This window comes from Scyliorhinus canicula, chromosome 24 (genome assembly GCF_902713615.1).
Source record: "Scyliorhinus canicula chromosome 24, sScyCan1.1, whole genome shotgun sequence".
NCBI classification, from domain to species: Eukaryota; Metazoa; Chordata; class Chondrichthyes; order Carcharhiniformes; family Scyliorhinidae; genus Scyliorhinus; species Scyliorhinus canicula.
The window spans coordinates 26,626,552-26,642,021 of record NC_052169.1 but is presented as its reverse complement, the minus strand read 5'-3'; the positions used below and the strand labels follow the sequence as shown (position 1 = coordinate 26,642,021).

The window sequence follows — 15,470 nt, the reverse complement described above, 5'->3', positions numbered from 1 at the left end:
TAACCGCACTCTGTGCATTCACATGCCAATGACACCAAGTTGGATGAGAGGATGAGCTGTGAGGAGGATGCAGAGACCCTTCAGTGTGATTTAGACAAGTTGAGTGAGTGAGTGGGCAAATTAATTCGCAGATGCAGTATAACTTGGACAAATGAACATAGAACATAGAACAGTACAGCACAGAACAGGCCCTTCGGCCCTCAATGTTGTGCCGAGCCATGATCACCCTACTCAAACCCACGTATCCACCCTATACCCGTAACCCAACAACCCCCCCTTAACCTTACTTTTATTAGGACACTACGGGCAATTTAGCATGGCCAATCCACCTAACCTGCACATCTTTGGACTGTGGGAGGAAACCGGAGCACCCGGAGGAAACCCACGCACACAGGGGGAGGACGTGCAGACTCCACACAGACAGTGACCCAGCCGGGAATCGAACCTGGGACCCTGGAGCTGTGAAGCATTTATGCTAACCACCATGCTACCCTGCTGCCCCAAATGCTAGGTTATCCACTTTGGTAGCAAAAACGGGAAGGCAGATAATTATCTGAATGGCCATAAATTAGGAGAGGGGTATGTGCAACGAGACCTGGGTGTCAAAGAACAAAGAAAATTACAGCACAGGAACAGGCCCTTTGGCCCTTCCAGCCTGCGCCGATCCAGATCCTTTATCTAAACCTGTCGCCTATTTTCCAAGGATCTACTTCCCTCTGTTCCCCGCCCGTTCATATGTTTGTCTAGATGCATCTTAAATTATGCTATCGTGCCCGCCTCTACCACCTCCGCTGGCAAAGCGTTCCAGGCACCCACCACCCTCTGCGTAAAAATACTTTCAACGCACATCTCCCTTAAACTTTCCCCCTCTCACCTTGAAATCGTTACCCCTTGTAATTGACACTCCCACTCTTGGAAAAAGCTTGTTGCTATCCACCCTGTCCATACTTCTCATAATTTTGTAGACCTCAATCAGGTCCGCCCTCAACCTCCGTCTTTCCAACGAAAACAATCCTAATCTACTCAACCTTTCTTCATAGCTAGCACCCTCCATACCAGGCAACATACTGGTGAACCTCCTCTGCACCATCCCTAAAGCACCCACATCCTTCTGGTAATGTGGCGACCAGAACCGCACGCAGTATTCCAAATGTGGCCTCAACAAAGTCCTATACAACTGTAACATGACCTGCCGACTCTTGTACTCAATACCCCGTCCAATGAAGGCAAGCATGCTGTATGCCTTCTTGACCACTCTATCGACCTGCGTTGCCACCTTCAGGGTACAATAGACCTGAACTCCCAGATCTCTCTGTACATCAATTTTCCCCAGGACTCTTCCATTGACCATATCGTCCGCTCTTGAATTAGATCTTCCAAATGCATCACCTCGCATTTGCCTGGATTGAACTCCATCTGCCATTTCTCTGCCTAACTCTCCAATCTATCTATGTTTTGCTGTATTCTCTGACAGTCCTCCTCGCTATCTGCAACTCCACCAATCTTAGTATCATCTGCAAACTTGTTCATCAGATCACCTTTTCCTTCCTCCAGATCATTTATGTATATCACAAACAACAGTGGTCCGACCACGGATCCCTGTGGAACACCACTAGTCACCATCTCCATTTTGAGACACTCCCTTTCACCACTACTCTCTGTCTCCTGTTGCCCAGCCAGTTCTTTATACATCTAGCTAGTACACCCTGAACCCCATACGACTTCACTTTTTCCATCAACCTGCCATGGGAAACTTTATCAAACGCCTTACTGAAGTCCATGTATATGACATCTACAGCCCTTCCCTCATCAATTAACTTTGTCACTTCCTCAAAGAATTCTATTAGGTTTATAAGACATGATCTGCCCTGCACAAAACCATGCTGCCTATCACTGATAAGTCTATTTTCTTCCAAATGTGAATAGATCCTATCCCTCAGTATCTTCACCAACAGTTTGCCTACCACTGACGTCAAGTTCACAGATGTATAATTCCCTGGATTATCCCTGCTACCCTTCTTAAACAAAGGGACGATATTAGAAATTCTCCAGTCCTCCAGGACCTCACCGGTACTCAAGGATGCTGCAAAGATATGTTAAGATCCCAGCTATTTCGTCCCTCGCTTCCCTCAGTAACCTGGGATAGATTCCATCCGGACCTGGGGCTTGTCCACCTTAATGCCTTTTAGAATACCCAAAACTTCCCCCTTCCTCATGCCGACTTGACTTGGAGTATTTAAACATCCATCTCCAGCCTTAACGTCCGTCGTGTCCCCCTTCTTGGTGAATACCGATGCAAAGTACTCATTAAGAATCTCACCCATTTCCTCTGACTCCACCATAAATTCCCTCTTTTGTCTTTGAGTGGGCCAATCCTTTCTCTAGTTACCCTCTTACTCCTTATATACGAATAAAAGGCTTTGGGATTTTCCTTAACCCTGTTAGCCAAAGATATTTCATGACCCCTTTTAGCCCACTTTATTGCGCATTTGAGATTTGTCCTACTTTCCCGATATTCCTACAAAGCTTCATCAGTTTTAAGTTGCCTTGATCTTTGTGCTACAGTCACTGAAGGTAAGCATACAGGTGCCGCAGGAATCCTGGCAAATGGAATATTGGTCTTCATTGCGAGAGGATTCGAGTACAGGAGCAGGTGTGTGTTGCTGCAATTATACAGGGCCCTGGTGAGGCCACACCTGGAATATTGTGCGCAGTTTTGGCCTCCTCTGAGGAACATAGAACATTACAGCGCAGTACAGGCCCTTCAGCCCTCGATGTTGCGCCAACCTGTGAAACCCCTCTAAAGCCAATCTACACGGGTATAGGGTGGATACGTGGGTTTGAGTAGGGTGATCATTGCTCGGCACAACATCGAGGGCCGAAGGTCCTGTTCTGTGCTGTACTGTTCTATGTACACTATTCCCTTATCGTCCATATGTCTATCCAATGACCATTTGAATGCCCTTAGTGTTCGCGAATCCACTGCTGTTGCAGGCAGGGCATTCCACGCCCTTACTACTCTGAGTAAAGAACCTACTTCTGACATCGGCCCTATATCTGTCTCCACTCAATTTAAAGCTATGTCCCCTCGTGCTCGACATCACCACTCGAGGAAAAAGTCTGTCACTCTCCACCCTATCTAATCCTCTGATCATCTTGTATGCCTCAATTAAGTCACCTCTTCTCTCTAACGAAAACAGCCTTAAGTCCCTCAGCCTTTCCTCATAAGATCTTCCCTTAATACCAGGCAACATCCTGGTAAATCTCTGCGCCCTTTCCAATGCTTCCACATCCTTCCTATAATGCGACGACCAGAATTGCACGTAATACTCCAAATGCAGAGTATTGTACAACTGCAACATGACCACATGGGGCTGTTTAGCGCACGGCTTAATTGCTGGCTTTGAAAGCAGGCCAGCAGCACGGTTCAATTCCCATAACAGCCTCCTGAACAGGTGCCGGAATGTGGTGACTAGGGGTTTTTCACAGTAACTTCATTTGAAGCCTACTTGTGACAATAAGCGATTTTCATTTCATTTTTCATTTCATGGCTCCGAAACTCAATTCCTCTACCAGTAAAAGCTAACACACCGTACGCCTTCTTAACAACTCTCAACCTGGGTGGCAACTTTCAGGGATCTATGGACATGGACACCGAGATCTCTCTGCTCATCCACACTACCTCCAATCTTACCATTAGCCCAGTACTCCGTCTTCCTGTTATTCCTTCCAAAATGAGTCACCTCACACTTTTCTGCATTAAGCTCCATTTGCCACCTGTCAGCCCAGCTCTGCAGCTTATCTATGTCGCTCTGTAATTTGTAACATCCTTCTGCACTGTCCACAACTCCACCGACTTTAGTGTCATCTGCAAATTTACTCACCCATCCTTCTACGCCCTCCTCCACGTCATTGATAAAAATGACAAACAGCAGTGGCCCCAAAACAGATCCTTGTGGTACACCACTAGTAACTGAACTCCAGGCTGAACATTTCCCATCAACCACCACCTAGTCGTCTTCCATCTAGCCAATTTCTGATCCAAAGTGCTAAATCACCCTGAATCCCATGCCTCCATATTTTCTGCAATAGCCTACCGTGGGGAACCTTATCAAACGCTTTACTGAAATCCATATACACCACATCAACTGCTTTACCCTCTTCCACGTGTTTCGTCACCTTCCCAAATAACTCAATGAGGTTTGTGAGGCACGACCTACCCTTCACAAAACCATGTTGACTATCCCTAATCAAATTATTCCTTTCCAGATGATTATACATCCTATCTCTTTGCCCACAACAGAAGTAAGGCTCACTGGTCTATAGTTACCGGGGTTGTCTCTACTCCCCTTTTCGAACAAGGGGACAACGTTTGCTATCCTCCAGTCCTCTGGCACTATTCCTGTAGCCAAAGATGACTTAAAGATCAAAGCCAAAGGCTCAGCAATCTCCTCCCTAGCTTCCCAGAGAATCCTAGGATAAATCCCATCCGGCCCAGGGGACTTATCTATTTTCACACTTTCCAGAATCGCTAACAACTCCTCCTTTTGAATCTCAAACCCTTCTAGTCTAGTAGCTGTATCTTAGTATTCTCCTCGACAACATTGTCTTTTTCCTGTATGAGTACTGACGAAAAATATTCATTTAGCACCTCTCCTATCTCCTTGGACTCCATGCACAACTTCCCACTACTGTCCTTGACTGGCCCTACTCTTAACCTAGTCATTCTTTTATTGCTGACATATTTATAGAAAGCTTTAGGGTTATCCTTGATCCTACATGCCAATGACTTCTCATGTCCCCTCCTGGCTCTTCTTCGCTCTCTCTTTAGATCCTTCCTCGCTAACTTGTAACTCTCGAGCGCCCTAACTGAACCATCACGCCTCATCTTTACAGCCTCCTTCCTCTTGACAAGTGTTTCAACTGCTTTAGTAAACCACGGTTCCCTCGCTCGACCACTTCCTCCCTGCCTGACAGGTACATACTTATCAAGGACATGCAGTAGCTGTTCCTTGAACATGCTCCACATTTCCATTGTGCCCATCCCCTGCAGTTTTCCTCTCCAGCCGATGCATCCTAAGTCTTGCCTCATCGCATCATAATTGCCTTTCCCCCAGATATAACTCTTGCCCTGAGGAATATACCTATCCCTTTCCATCACTGAAGTAAACGTAATCGAATTGTGGTCACTATCACCAAAGTGCTCACCTACCTCCAAATCTAACACCTGTCCTGGTTCATTACCCAGTACCAAATCCAATACGGCCTCGCCTCTCGTTGGCCTATCTACATACTGCGTCAGGAAATCCTGCACTCATTGGACAAAAACGGACCCATCTAAAGTACTCGAACTATAGTGTTTCCAGTCAATATTTGGAAAGTTAAAGTTCCCCACAACAACTACTGTTACTTTCGCTCCTATCCAGAATCATCTTTGCAATCCTTTCCTCTACATCTGCAACTTTTCGGAGGACTATAGAAAACCCCTAACAGGGTAACCTCTCCTTTCCTGTTTCTAACCTCAGCCCATACTACCTCAATAGACGAATCCTCATCAAATGTCCTTTCTGCCACCGTAATACTGTTCTTGACTAACAATGCTACCCCTTCCCCTCTCTTACCACCCTCCCTGAGCTTATTGAAATATCTAAACCCCGGCACCTGCAGCAACCATTCCTGTCCCTGCTCTATCCATGTCTCCGAAATGGCCACAACATTGAAGTCCCACGTACCAACCCATGCCGCAAGTTCACCCACCTTATTCCGGATGCTTCTGGCGTTGAAGTAGATACACTTTAAACCACCTTCCTTCCTGCCGGTACACTCCTGCAATTTTGAAACCCTACTCATGACGTCACTACACTCAACCTCCTGTATACTGGAGCTACAATTCAGGTTCCCAATCCCCTGCTGAACTAGTTTAAACCCTCCCGAAGAGCATTAGCAAATTTTCCCCTAGGATATTAGTACCCCTCTGGTCCAGGTGAAGACCATCCTGTTTGTAGAGGTCCCACCTACCTCAGAATGAGCCCCAATTATCCAGGAATCTGAAACCCTCCCTCCTGCACCATCCCTGCAGCCACATGTTCAACTGCTCTCTCTCCCTATTCCTCGTCTCGCTAGCACGTGGCACGGGTAACAACCCAGAGATAATAACTCTGTTTGTTCTAGCTCTAAGTTTCCACCCTAGCTCCCTGAATTCCTGCCTTGCATCCCTATCCCTTTTCCTACCTATGTTGTTGGTATATATGTGGACCACGACTTGGGGCTGCTCCCCCTCCCCCTTAAGGATCCCGAAAACACGATCCGAGACATCACGGTCCCTGGCACCTGGGAGGCAACACACCAACCGCGAGTCTCTCTCGTTCCCACAGAATCTCCTATCTATCCCCCTAACTATGGAGTCTCCAATGACTAATGATCTACTCCTCTCCCCCCTTCCCTTCTGAGTAACGGGGACAGACTCTGTGCCAGAGACCTGTACCCCATGGCTTACCCCCTGGTAAGTGTCTTTCCCCCCCCCCCCCCCCCCCCCCCCAAACAGTATCCAAAGTGGTATACTTGTTACTAAGGGGAACGACCACAGGGGATTTCTGTACTGACTGCTTCCTCCCAGCCGCTCTCACCGTCACCCATCTGTCTTTATTCTTCGGAGTAACTACCTCCCTGAAGCTTCTATCTATGACCACCTCTGCCTCCCGAATGATCCGAAGTTCCTCCAGCTCCAGTTCCCTAACGTGGCTTCTGAGGAGCTGGAGATGGGTGCACTTCCCACAGATTAAATCAGCAGGGACACTGACGGCGTCCCTCACCTCAAACATTCTGCAGGAGGAACATTGCACTGCCTTCCCTGCCATCCCCTATAGATAAAACAAGAAAAAGAAAGGAAGAGCTTACCTGATATTCACTCAACCCCTTAGGTTAGAGGAGGTGGAAGGGTGGGGGACACTACAAGTGTAGTGTCTCGGGTTTAGCAACTGCCCAACTTATATACAGGTACTAACAAATCTCCCCAGAAATCCCCACGGCCAGCTTCCTGCAGCTCGAATGGTAAGTTTTTTAAAGGTAAACTTAACTTCCCGACAGGCCCCTGGACACTGCTCCCGCCGAAAATCTGGAGGCCCTTCTCCTGCAAGGTAAGCTTTTTAAAGGATATTCTTGCTTTCGAGGGAGTGCAGCGAAGGTTTACCAGACTGATTCCTGGGAATGCAGGACTGACCCACGAGGTGAGATTGACTAGGTTGGGATTGTTCTCGCTGGAGTTCAGAAGAATGAGGGGCGAATCTCATGAAAAAAATTGAATTCTAACAGGACTAGACAGGGTAAATGCAGGAAGAATATTCCCAATGGTGGGTGTGTCCAGAACCAGGGGTCAGAGTCTGAGGATACGGGGTAGATCATTTGGGACAGAGATGAGAAATCTCTTCACCCAGAGAGTGGTGAGCCTGTGGAATTTGTTACCATCGGAAGCAGTTGAGCCCAAAACATTGTATTTTTTCAAGAAGCAGTCAGATATAGCACCTGGGGAGGGGATCATTGGATCTGGGGGGAAGACGGGATCAGGCTGTGGAGTTGGATGATCAGCCATGATAATGAATGGCGGAGCAGCCTTGAAGGGCCGAATAGCCTCTTATTTTCGATGTTTCAGTGCTCTTAAGGTGTAACCAGTCCCCTTGTACAAGTCCCACCTCCCCCCAGAACTGGTCCCAACCCCCCAACTATAAAGGCTTCCCTCCCACTCCATTTGAACTGCTCAATCTTTCCATTCTAATGCTCAGTCTTCCTCTAGCCTGAAAGTTTGTGAAATATCGTTAACCATAGGAAGGCGTCAGTTTCCGTGTAGGTTAATTTGTGATGGGTGTGAAAAGCAAAGTGTGCAACACAGCCTGCTGGGGTTGACATCCACACAATGAGCAGTGATTGGGGCAGAGAGCCTGCTTGGTTTGATCATTTTGCAGCCAGGGCGGCTGTTATTAATTGGCACAGTCTCTTTGCCAAATTCAGTGCCAGCAATTCCTAACTTTTTGGTCTTGGCATCAAACCAAGAAGTTTCACTGATTCAGAATTCAGATTGAAAGTACATTTGTGATGGTCTCATTTGAATTTTGTTTTTATTTTAGTTTGGGGTTCGTTTGGAGTCTTCGCGTTCAGACATTGACAATGTCCGACGCTGCCTGGCTCAAGCCTTGTTTCTTAATGCTGCAGAACTGCAGCCTGATGGGAGCTACGCAACCCTGGACACTCGGCAACATGTGGCCATCCATCCTTCCTCAGTCCTCTTCCACTGCAAACCTTCCTATGTTTTATACAATGAGTTACTCCATACTTCCAAGTGCTACATGCGGGATTTGTGTGTGGTGGATGCCGATTGGCTGTATGAGGCAGCCCCCGAATACTTTGACAGAAAGTTGAAAGGGGTAAAAAGATAACGGACCTGAAATAGCCAAAGTGCAATGACTGCTTCCAATACACCTGCTGTAGAGAGGAGCAATGTTTCTTTGAGGAAGACAAATAACCACACAAAATTCTGTGTGGCAAAATCTGCCCCTTGTTTTCTAACTTTTCTATTCCTTGCAAAGTGATTCATATCTGAACTAATACAGTGGATGTTTTGGATGCACTTTCTACAGTGTGTTATAAAGCCATACAGCACAGGAAAGACCCTTCGGCCCATTGAGTCTGCTCCGGTCAAAAACAACCAACCACCTAACTATTCTAATCCCGTTTCCCAGCACTTTCCCAGTCGAGGAAGTGCACTGATCAATGCCATTTACTCATAATTTGTTGGTGTTGATTGTTGCTGTCGCCACTTAGTCCAGAGTGAAGTCATGAAATTGAGATATTAGAATTCAAATTATTTTTAAACATTAGCTAGAATGGATGGAACAAGTTTACGCTTTTTATCGAATGTTCCTTCAGTTGTGAGATCTCAGGGAAATTCGCACATCTGTTTGTGTTCAATGCGATTGGGAGTGAGTGAGTAACCTACACACTGGCTGGCTCAATCTAGTAGTTTGGAGACAAAAACGTTGAACGGTCGCCCACTGAACATGGGCTTGACCATCGATTTTCTTTATCTGACTGTTTTGCGCTGACATATTTTTGTTAACTTCCACCAGAAATCATTGATCTTAAAATTGCATCTTATTTAATGGGATTATATCAGAAGGAAATTATCTCCATTGCTTGTCGATGAGGGAAGGAAAGACCAGGATTCATGCTATCAAGAAAAAGATGCAGGAAGATTTGCCCCGTAATGTTAGCGACCTGGCAGGTGTTTCTGAGGGGGAAACATTTCATTTTGGTGGAGGGATCAATAACCAGGGGGCAGAGATTTAAGGTGAGGGGCAGGAGCTTTAGAGGGCATTTGAATATAGAATATAGAACGTTACAGCACAGTACAGGCCCTTCGGCCCTCGATGTTGCGCCGACCCGGTGAAACCAACCTAAAACCCATCTACGCTATTCAATTATCATCCATATATCTATCCAATGACCATTTAAATGCCTTTAATGTTGGCGAGTCCACTACTGTTGCAGGCAGGGCATTCCCCGCCTCTTCTACTCTGACTAAAGAACCTACCTCTGACATCTGTCCTGTATCTATCTCCCATCAATTTAAAGCGATGTCCCCTCGTGCTAGCCATCACCATCCGAGGAAAAAGGCTCTCGCTGTCCACCCTATCTAATCCTCTGATCATCTTGTATGCCTCTATTAAGTCACCTCTTAACCGTCTTCTCTCTAACGAAAACAGCCTCAAGTCCCTCAGCCTTTCCTCATAAGATCTTCCCTTAATACCAGGCAACATCCTGTTAAATCTCTGCGCCCTTTCCAATGCTTCTACATCCTTCCTATAATGTGGCAACCAGAACTGCACGCAGTACTCCAAATGCGGCCGCACCAGAGTTTGTACAGCTGCAACATGGCCTCATAGCTCCGAAACTCAATCCCTCTACCAATAAAAGCTAACACACCGTATATCTTCTTAACAACCCTATCAACCTGGGTGGCAACTTTCAGGGATTTATGTACCTGGATGCCGAGATCTCTGTTCATCCACACTACCAAGAATCTTGCCATTCGCCCAGTACTCTGTATTCCTGTTACTCCGTCCAAAATTAATCACTTTTTTGCATTAAACTCCATTTGCCACTTCTCAGCCCAACTCTGCGGCTTATCTATGCCCCTCTGTAACCTGCAACATAATTCCGCACTGTCCACAACTCCACCGGCTTTAGTGTCATCCGCAAATGTACTTACCCATCCTTCTACGCCCTCCTCCAGTTCATTTATAAAAATAACAAACAGCAGTGGCCCCAAAACAGATCTTTGTGGTACACCACTAGTAACTGAACTCCAGGCTGAACATTTCCCATCAACCACAACCCTCTGTCTTACAGCTAGCCAATTTCCAAACCGCCAAATCGCCCTCAATTCCATGCCTCCGTATTTTCTGCAATAGCCTACCGTGGGGAACCTTATCAAACGCTGTACTGAAATCCATATACACCACATCAACCTCTGTACCCTCATCCACCTGTTTGGTCACCTTCTCTAAGAACTCAATGAGGTTTGTGAGGCACGACCTACCCTTCACAAAACCGTGTTGACTATCCCTAATCCAATTATTCCTTTCTAGGTTATTATAAATCCTATGTCTTATAATCCTTTCCAAGACTTTGCCCACAACAGAAGTAAGGCTCACTGGTCTATAGTTACCTTTACTCCCCTTCTTGAACAAGGGGACAACATTTGCTATCCTCCAGTCTTCTGGCACTATTCCTGTAGACAATAACGACATAACAATCCAAGCCAACGGCTTTGCAATCTCCTCCCTAGCTTCCCAGAGAATCCTAGGATAAATCCCATCCGGCCGAGGGGATTTATCGATGTTCATATTTTCCAGAATTGCTAACACCTCCCCTTTATGAACCTCAATCCCATCTAGTCTAGTAGCCTGTAATTTAGCACGGCCAATCCACCTACCTGCACGTCTTTCGACTGTGGGAGAAAACCTGGAGGAAACCCACGCAGACACGGGGAGAACGTGCAGACTCCGCACAGACAGTGACCCAGCGGGGAATCGAACCTGGGACCCTGGCGCTATGAAGCCACAGTGCTACCCACTTGTGCTACCGTGCTGCCCTTTAATAAGATCATGGCTGATCTGATTGTGGCTTCAACCCCACACTCCTTTTTCTTTTATAAATTTGGAGTACCCAATTATTTTTTCCAATGAAGGGGCAATTTAGCAGCATCACTCCACCTATCCTGCACATCTTTTGGGTTGTGGGAGCAAAACCCATGCAGACACGGGCAAAAGGTGCAAACCCCAGGTGGACAAACTGTACAGGACTCTGGTGAGACCACATTTGGTGTATTGTGTGCAGTTCTGGTCACCTCACTATAGGAGGGATGTGGACGCATTGGAAAGGCTGCAAAGGAGATTTACCCGGATGCTGCCTGGTTTGGAGGATAGGTCTTATGAGGAAAGGTTGAGGGAGCTGGGGCTTTTCTCTTTGGAGCGGAGGAGCATGAGAGGTGACTTAATAGAGGTTTATAAGATGATGAGGGGGGTAAATAGAGTGGACGTTCAGAGACTATTTCCTCGGGTGGATGTCGCTGTTACAACGGGGCATAACTATAAGGTTTGGGTGGGAGATATAGGGGGACGTCCGAGGTAGGTTCTTTACCCGGAAAGTGGTTAGGGTGTGGAATGGACTGCCCGCTGTGATAGTGGAACTTTCAAGCGGTTATTGGAGCACACCAGAATGACGGGGGGATAGCTTGATCTTGGTTTCGGACAAAGCTCGGCACAACATCGAGAACCGAAGGGCCTGTTCTGTGCTGTACTGTTCTATGTTCTATGACAATGACCCAGGGCCGGGATTCGAACGTGGGTCCTGAGCGCCGTAGGCAACAATGCTAACCACCATGCTGTCCCGAACCCCACACTCCTGCCCATCCCTGATAACCTTTCACCCCCTTGTTGATCAAGAATTTGTCCAGCACTGCCTTTTGAGGAAGCGACTTCCATAGATTTGCCACCCAAAGAGAAATAATTTCTCCTTAAATGGGCAAAGTCTTACTTTTAACCAGTGACCCTAAGCTCTAGATTCTCCCTCAACAGGGAACATCCTCTCCACATCCATCCTGTACAGACCACTCAGCATCTTATTTATCCAGCAAGTTGCCTCTTGCTATTCTAAACTCCAGTGAATAATCAAACCTTGTCTTTTACCTTTGTTGAATTGCCCAGGAGCCCACAGTTGCCTGTTTGCTTTCTCCATTGCAACGGCTTGGCCAATCAGATTCAACTTGTCAAACAATCAGCACCCACTTGCCCTGTCGTATGACTTGTGATTGTTTGAAATTTGGAATTCTTGTGTTTGTTCAAGATGGAAATGTATGGCGACTTCTCACTTTCAGCAAGATTCAAAAGCATTTTTAGTCTCATTTAGGAACTCGCCTGGCTATCATGCTGCAAGCATTTGCTCTTGATTATTTGCACATTTACATTTCCACAACTCAATTGTTTCTGTATCTGGTGTACTGTGAGCTGCCCTGATCCGTATCTCCCGGATGGCGTCCCGTGTGCCCCGGATGGCGTCCCGTGTGTCCCGAATGGCGCCCCGTGTGCCCAGCATGACATCCCGTGTGCCCAGCATGACATCCCGTGTGCCCTGGATGGCATCCTGTGTGCGCCAGATGGCGCTCGTTCTATTATTTCTCCAATTCCTGTTCCAGTCACAGGTTTTGCCGCAGAGCTGCTTTACCTCTTCTGGAATCCAGTTTTCGCAACAGCTTCTGCCAGTTCAACTCTGATTCCTGACCTTTCAAAGTGAGATTCTGAATTGCGCTGCAATTATTTAATAATCAATGTCACCATCATTCCAATGCAAGTGACTCAGGCTGGGTGAAGCCCTTGGCTGGAAGCTGTAAATAGGATAAGATTATATCTACAAGTGCCTTTGTCTGGTCGAAGACTTAATTTTCATAATGTTTGATACAAATGTTAGATCTTTGGATATGCAGTTACAAGATGATTTTTTATTTTATAATTTTCAAAATTTTTCCCCCTGAAGTACATCTGTTCCCAACTGATGATAGATGCAGGTTAATCTACTTTGTAGCTCTCGATGGTTGATGCAGCCATGATGGTGGTTAGAAAGGTGACGGAAGGTTCTGTGTGAATCTGTGGCTCCTGCACTCACCACCAAATTACGTTGTTACACCAGCAAACTTCCTCTGACTAAATCAAACGCTGAATTAGTATTTTCAAATGTTCAGATCTTTTCATAACTTTTCACAATTGTAAAACACAGCATTATTTTGCAGGGCCCAATGTAATTCCCACAGATTGAATTTTGTAAAACCTCTTAACTTCTCCAGATTTTTTTGAAAGGTTTACCTTGCATCAGTTATTCCTTTCTCAGCTAAGTGAGGCTCTGTGCATCTGATACCTTGCAGGCTGCTCATTGTCATTGCTGGTAACGTTTAAGGTACATCTCACATGTAACCTTCCAGTCTGTCTTCAATATGTGAACCTTTCATGTAAAAGTAGTGATTTTTATTTTTGTAATTTAACTGGAAAGGAAGCTGATGATAGGATACCTCTCCAGTCACCTGAGGAAGGAGCAGTGCTCCGAAAGCTCGTGTTTGAAACAAACCTGTTGGACTTTAACCTGGTGTTGTAAGACTTCTTACTATGCTCACCCCAGTCCAACGCCGGCATCTCCACATGATGATAGGAAGAGGAGAAAGGCCAATTTTATGGCTCTGGTTATACACTGGGACAGGGAACACTTCAATGCAAATCCCACACAATTATTGCAGGCAGAAACATTTTGGATTTTCTTGCAGCAGCTTTGGGAAATTTATACTCTGCAAATTTTATTGTTTCACTTTTGTGGAAGGTTTTCTGAAAATGACATTTTGGGCCATGTGTCAGAAATTGCTTCATGTAATGTGGGTTTTACAGAAATAAATCTTTGTCTTTATGTTTGTGACTTTTTTTGAGAATCCATGCAGCTTCAAAATCACCAACTGAGAGAAATAATTCTCCTCAAGGTCTTAGAAGGGGACCTCATTCTTCAACCATGTCCCCTACCTCTAATCTCCTTCACACAAGCAGCAATCCTCTGGGCATCTATCCTCAATACTTTTACATGTTTTAGTAAAATCACCTGTAATTCTTCTAAACTCCAATGGGTACAGGCCCAACCTATTGAACTTTTTTTCACAGGATAAGCCGCTCATTCGGGGCAGCACGGTAGCATTGTGGATAGCGCAATTGCTTCACAGCTCCAGGCTCCCAGGTTCGATTCCGGCTTGGGTCACTGTCTGTGCGGAGTCTGCACATCCTCCCTGTGTGTGCGTGGGTTTCCTCCGGGTGCTCCTGTTTCCTCCCACAGTCAAAAGATGTGCAGGTTAGGTGGATTGGCCATGATAAATTGTCCTTAGTGCCCAAAGTTGCCCTTAGTGTTGGGTGGGGTTACTGGGTTATGGGGATAGGGTGGAGGTGTTGACCTTGGGTAGGGTGCTCTTTCCAAGAGCCGGTGCAGACTCGATGGGACGAATGGCCTCCTTCTGCACTGTAAAACCTATGATAATACCAGCAATGGCTATTGTGAGATTCCTTTCTGTTTGTTTCCCTGTTTATTCCTTTATTTCCCCTTTTATTTTGGCCGTTACATTTTTGATTCGTGGCTGATTATTGGGCAAGTCTTTTTAAGGCAAGCAACCTGTATGTTTAATTCAAGCAGGAAGAATCTGGAAGTCTGGGCTGGTTTAAACAGAAGCTGTAGAATGGCCAGCATCAGAGATGAGACTTGGTTTGATTGATTGGCCCAAAAGGCTTTGCCCTGTCTAGTAACTTGGTAATTCGATCTGATTCCACTGGGATGCTGTGCAGAGTCCAAGGTTGAACTTGGTTTTCATTTTGGCAGCCCAGAGGCAAGAGCCTAATATCCAGAAGTACCCAGCGAGCTTACTCCAGAAAGGGCAGCATGGTGGTGTGGTGGTTAGCACTGCTGCCTCAGTGCTGAGGACCAAAGTTTGGTCCTGGCCCCACTGACCATGTGGGTTTTGTGCATTCTCCCCACGTCTCCGTGGGTCTCACCCCCACAACCCAAAAAGATGTGCAGTGTAGGTGGAATGGCCATGTTAAATTTCCGGTTTAATTGGAAAAAACATTTTGTACTTTTTTTTAAAATTTAAACTCTCCAGAAAGTTCCAGCTAACACTCTCCAGAAAGCCTGGTGGGTGCTGAGTTCCTGAGACGCCAGAAACCTGACGTCAAACCACGAACTGAAAGAAAAGTTTGATGTGAAGTAAGGGGCCTGTCCAGGAAAAGCTGTGAGTAATCAGTACGTACCAGTCAGACAGGGAGGAAAGGGTAGAGCGAGGGAACCGTGGTTTACCAAAGAAGTGGAATCTCTTGTTAAGAGGAAAAAGGAGGCCTCTGTGA

General features: G+C 46.2%; 1 protein-coding gene across 4 annotated transcripts in view; it reads left to right on the top strand.

Moving 5' to 3' along the window:
- Window positions 1-15,470, top strand: part of dhx33 (DEAH (Asp-Glu-Ala-His) box polypeptide 33) — a 117,978-nt gene extending 102,508 nt beyond the window's left edge. For 3 of the 4 annotated variants that reach the window (XM_038784312.1, XM_038784311.1, XM_038784314.1), the window contains one exon: window positions 8,121-9,594. In XM_038784312.1, coding sequence (XP_038640240.1) covers window positions 8,121-8,429 — 309 coding nt within the window. In that variant the 3' untranslated portion in view covers window positions 8,430-9,594. Of the gene's footprint in view, window positions 1-8,120; window positions 9,595-15,229 lie in introns of those variants that run through there. The other variant, XM_038784313.1, reaches the window with a different exon arrangement.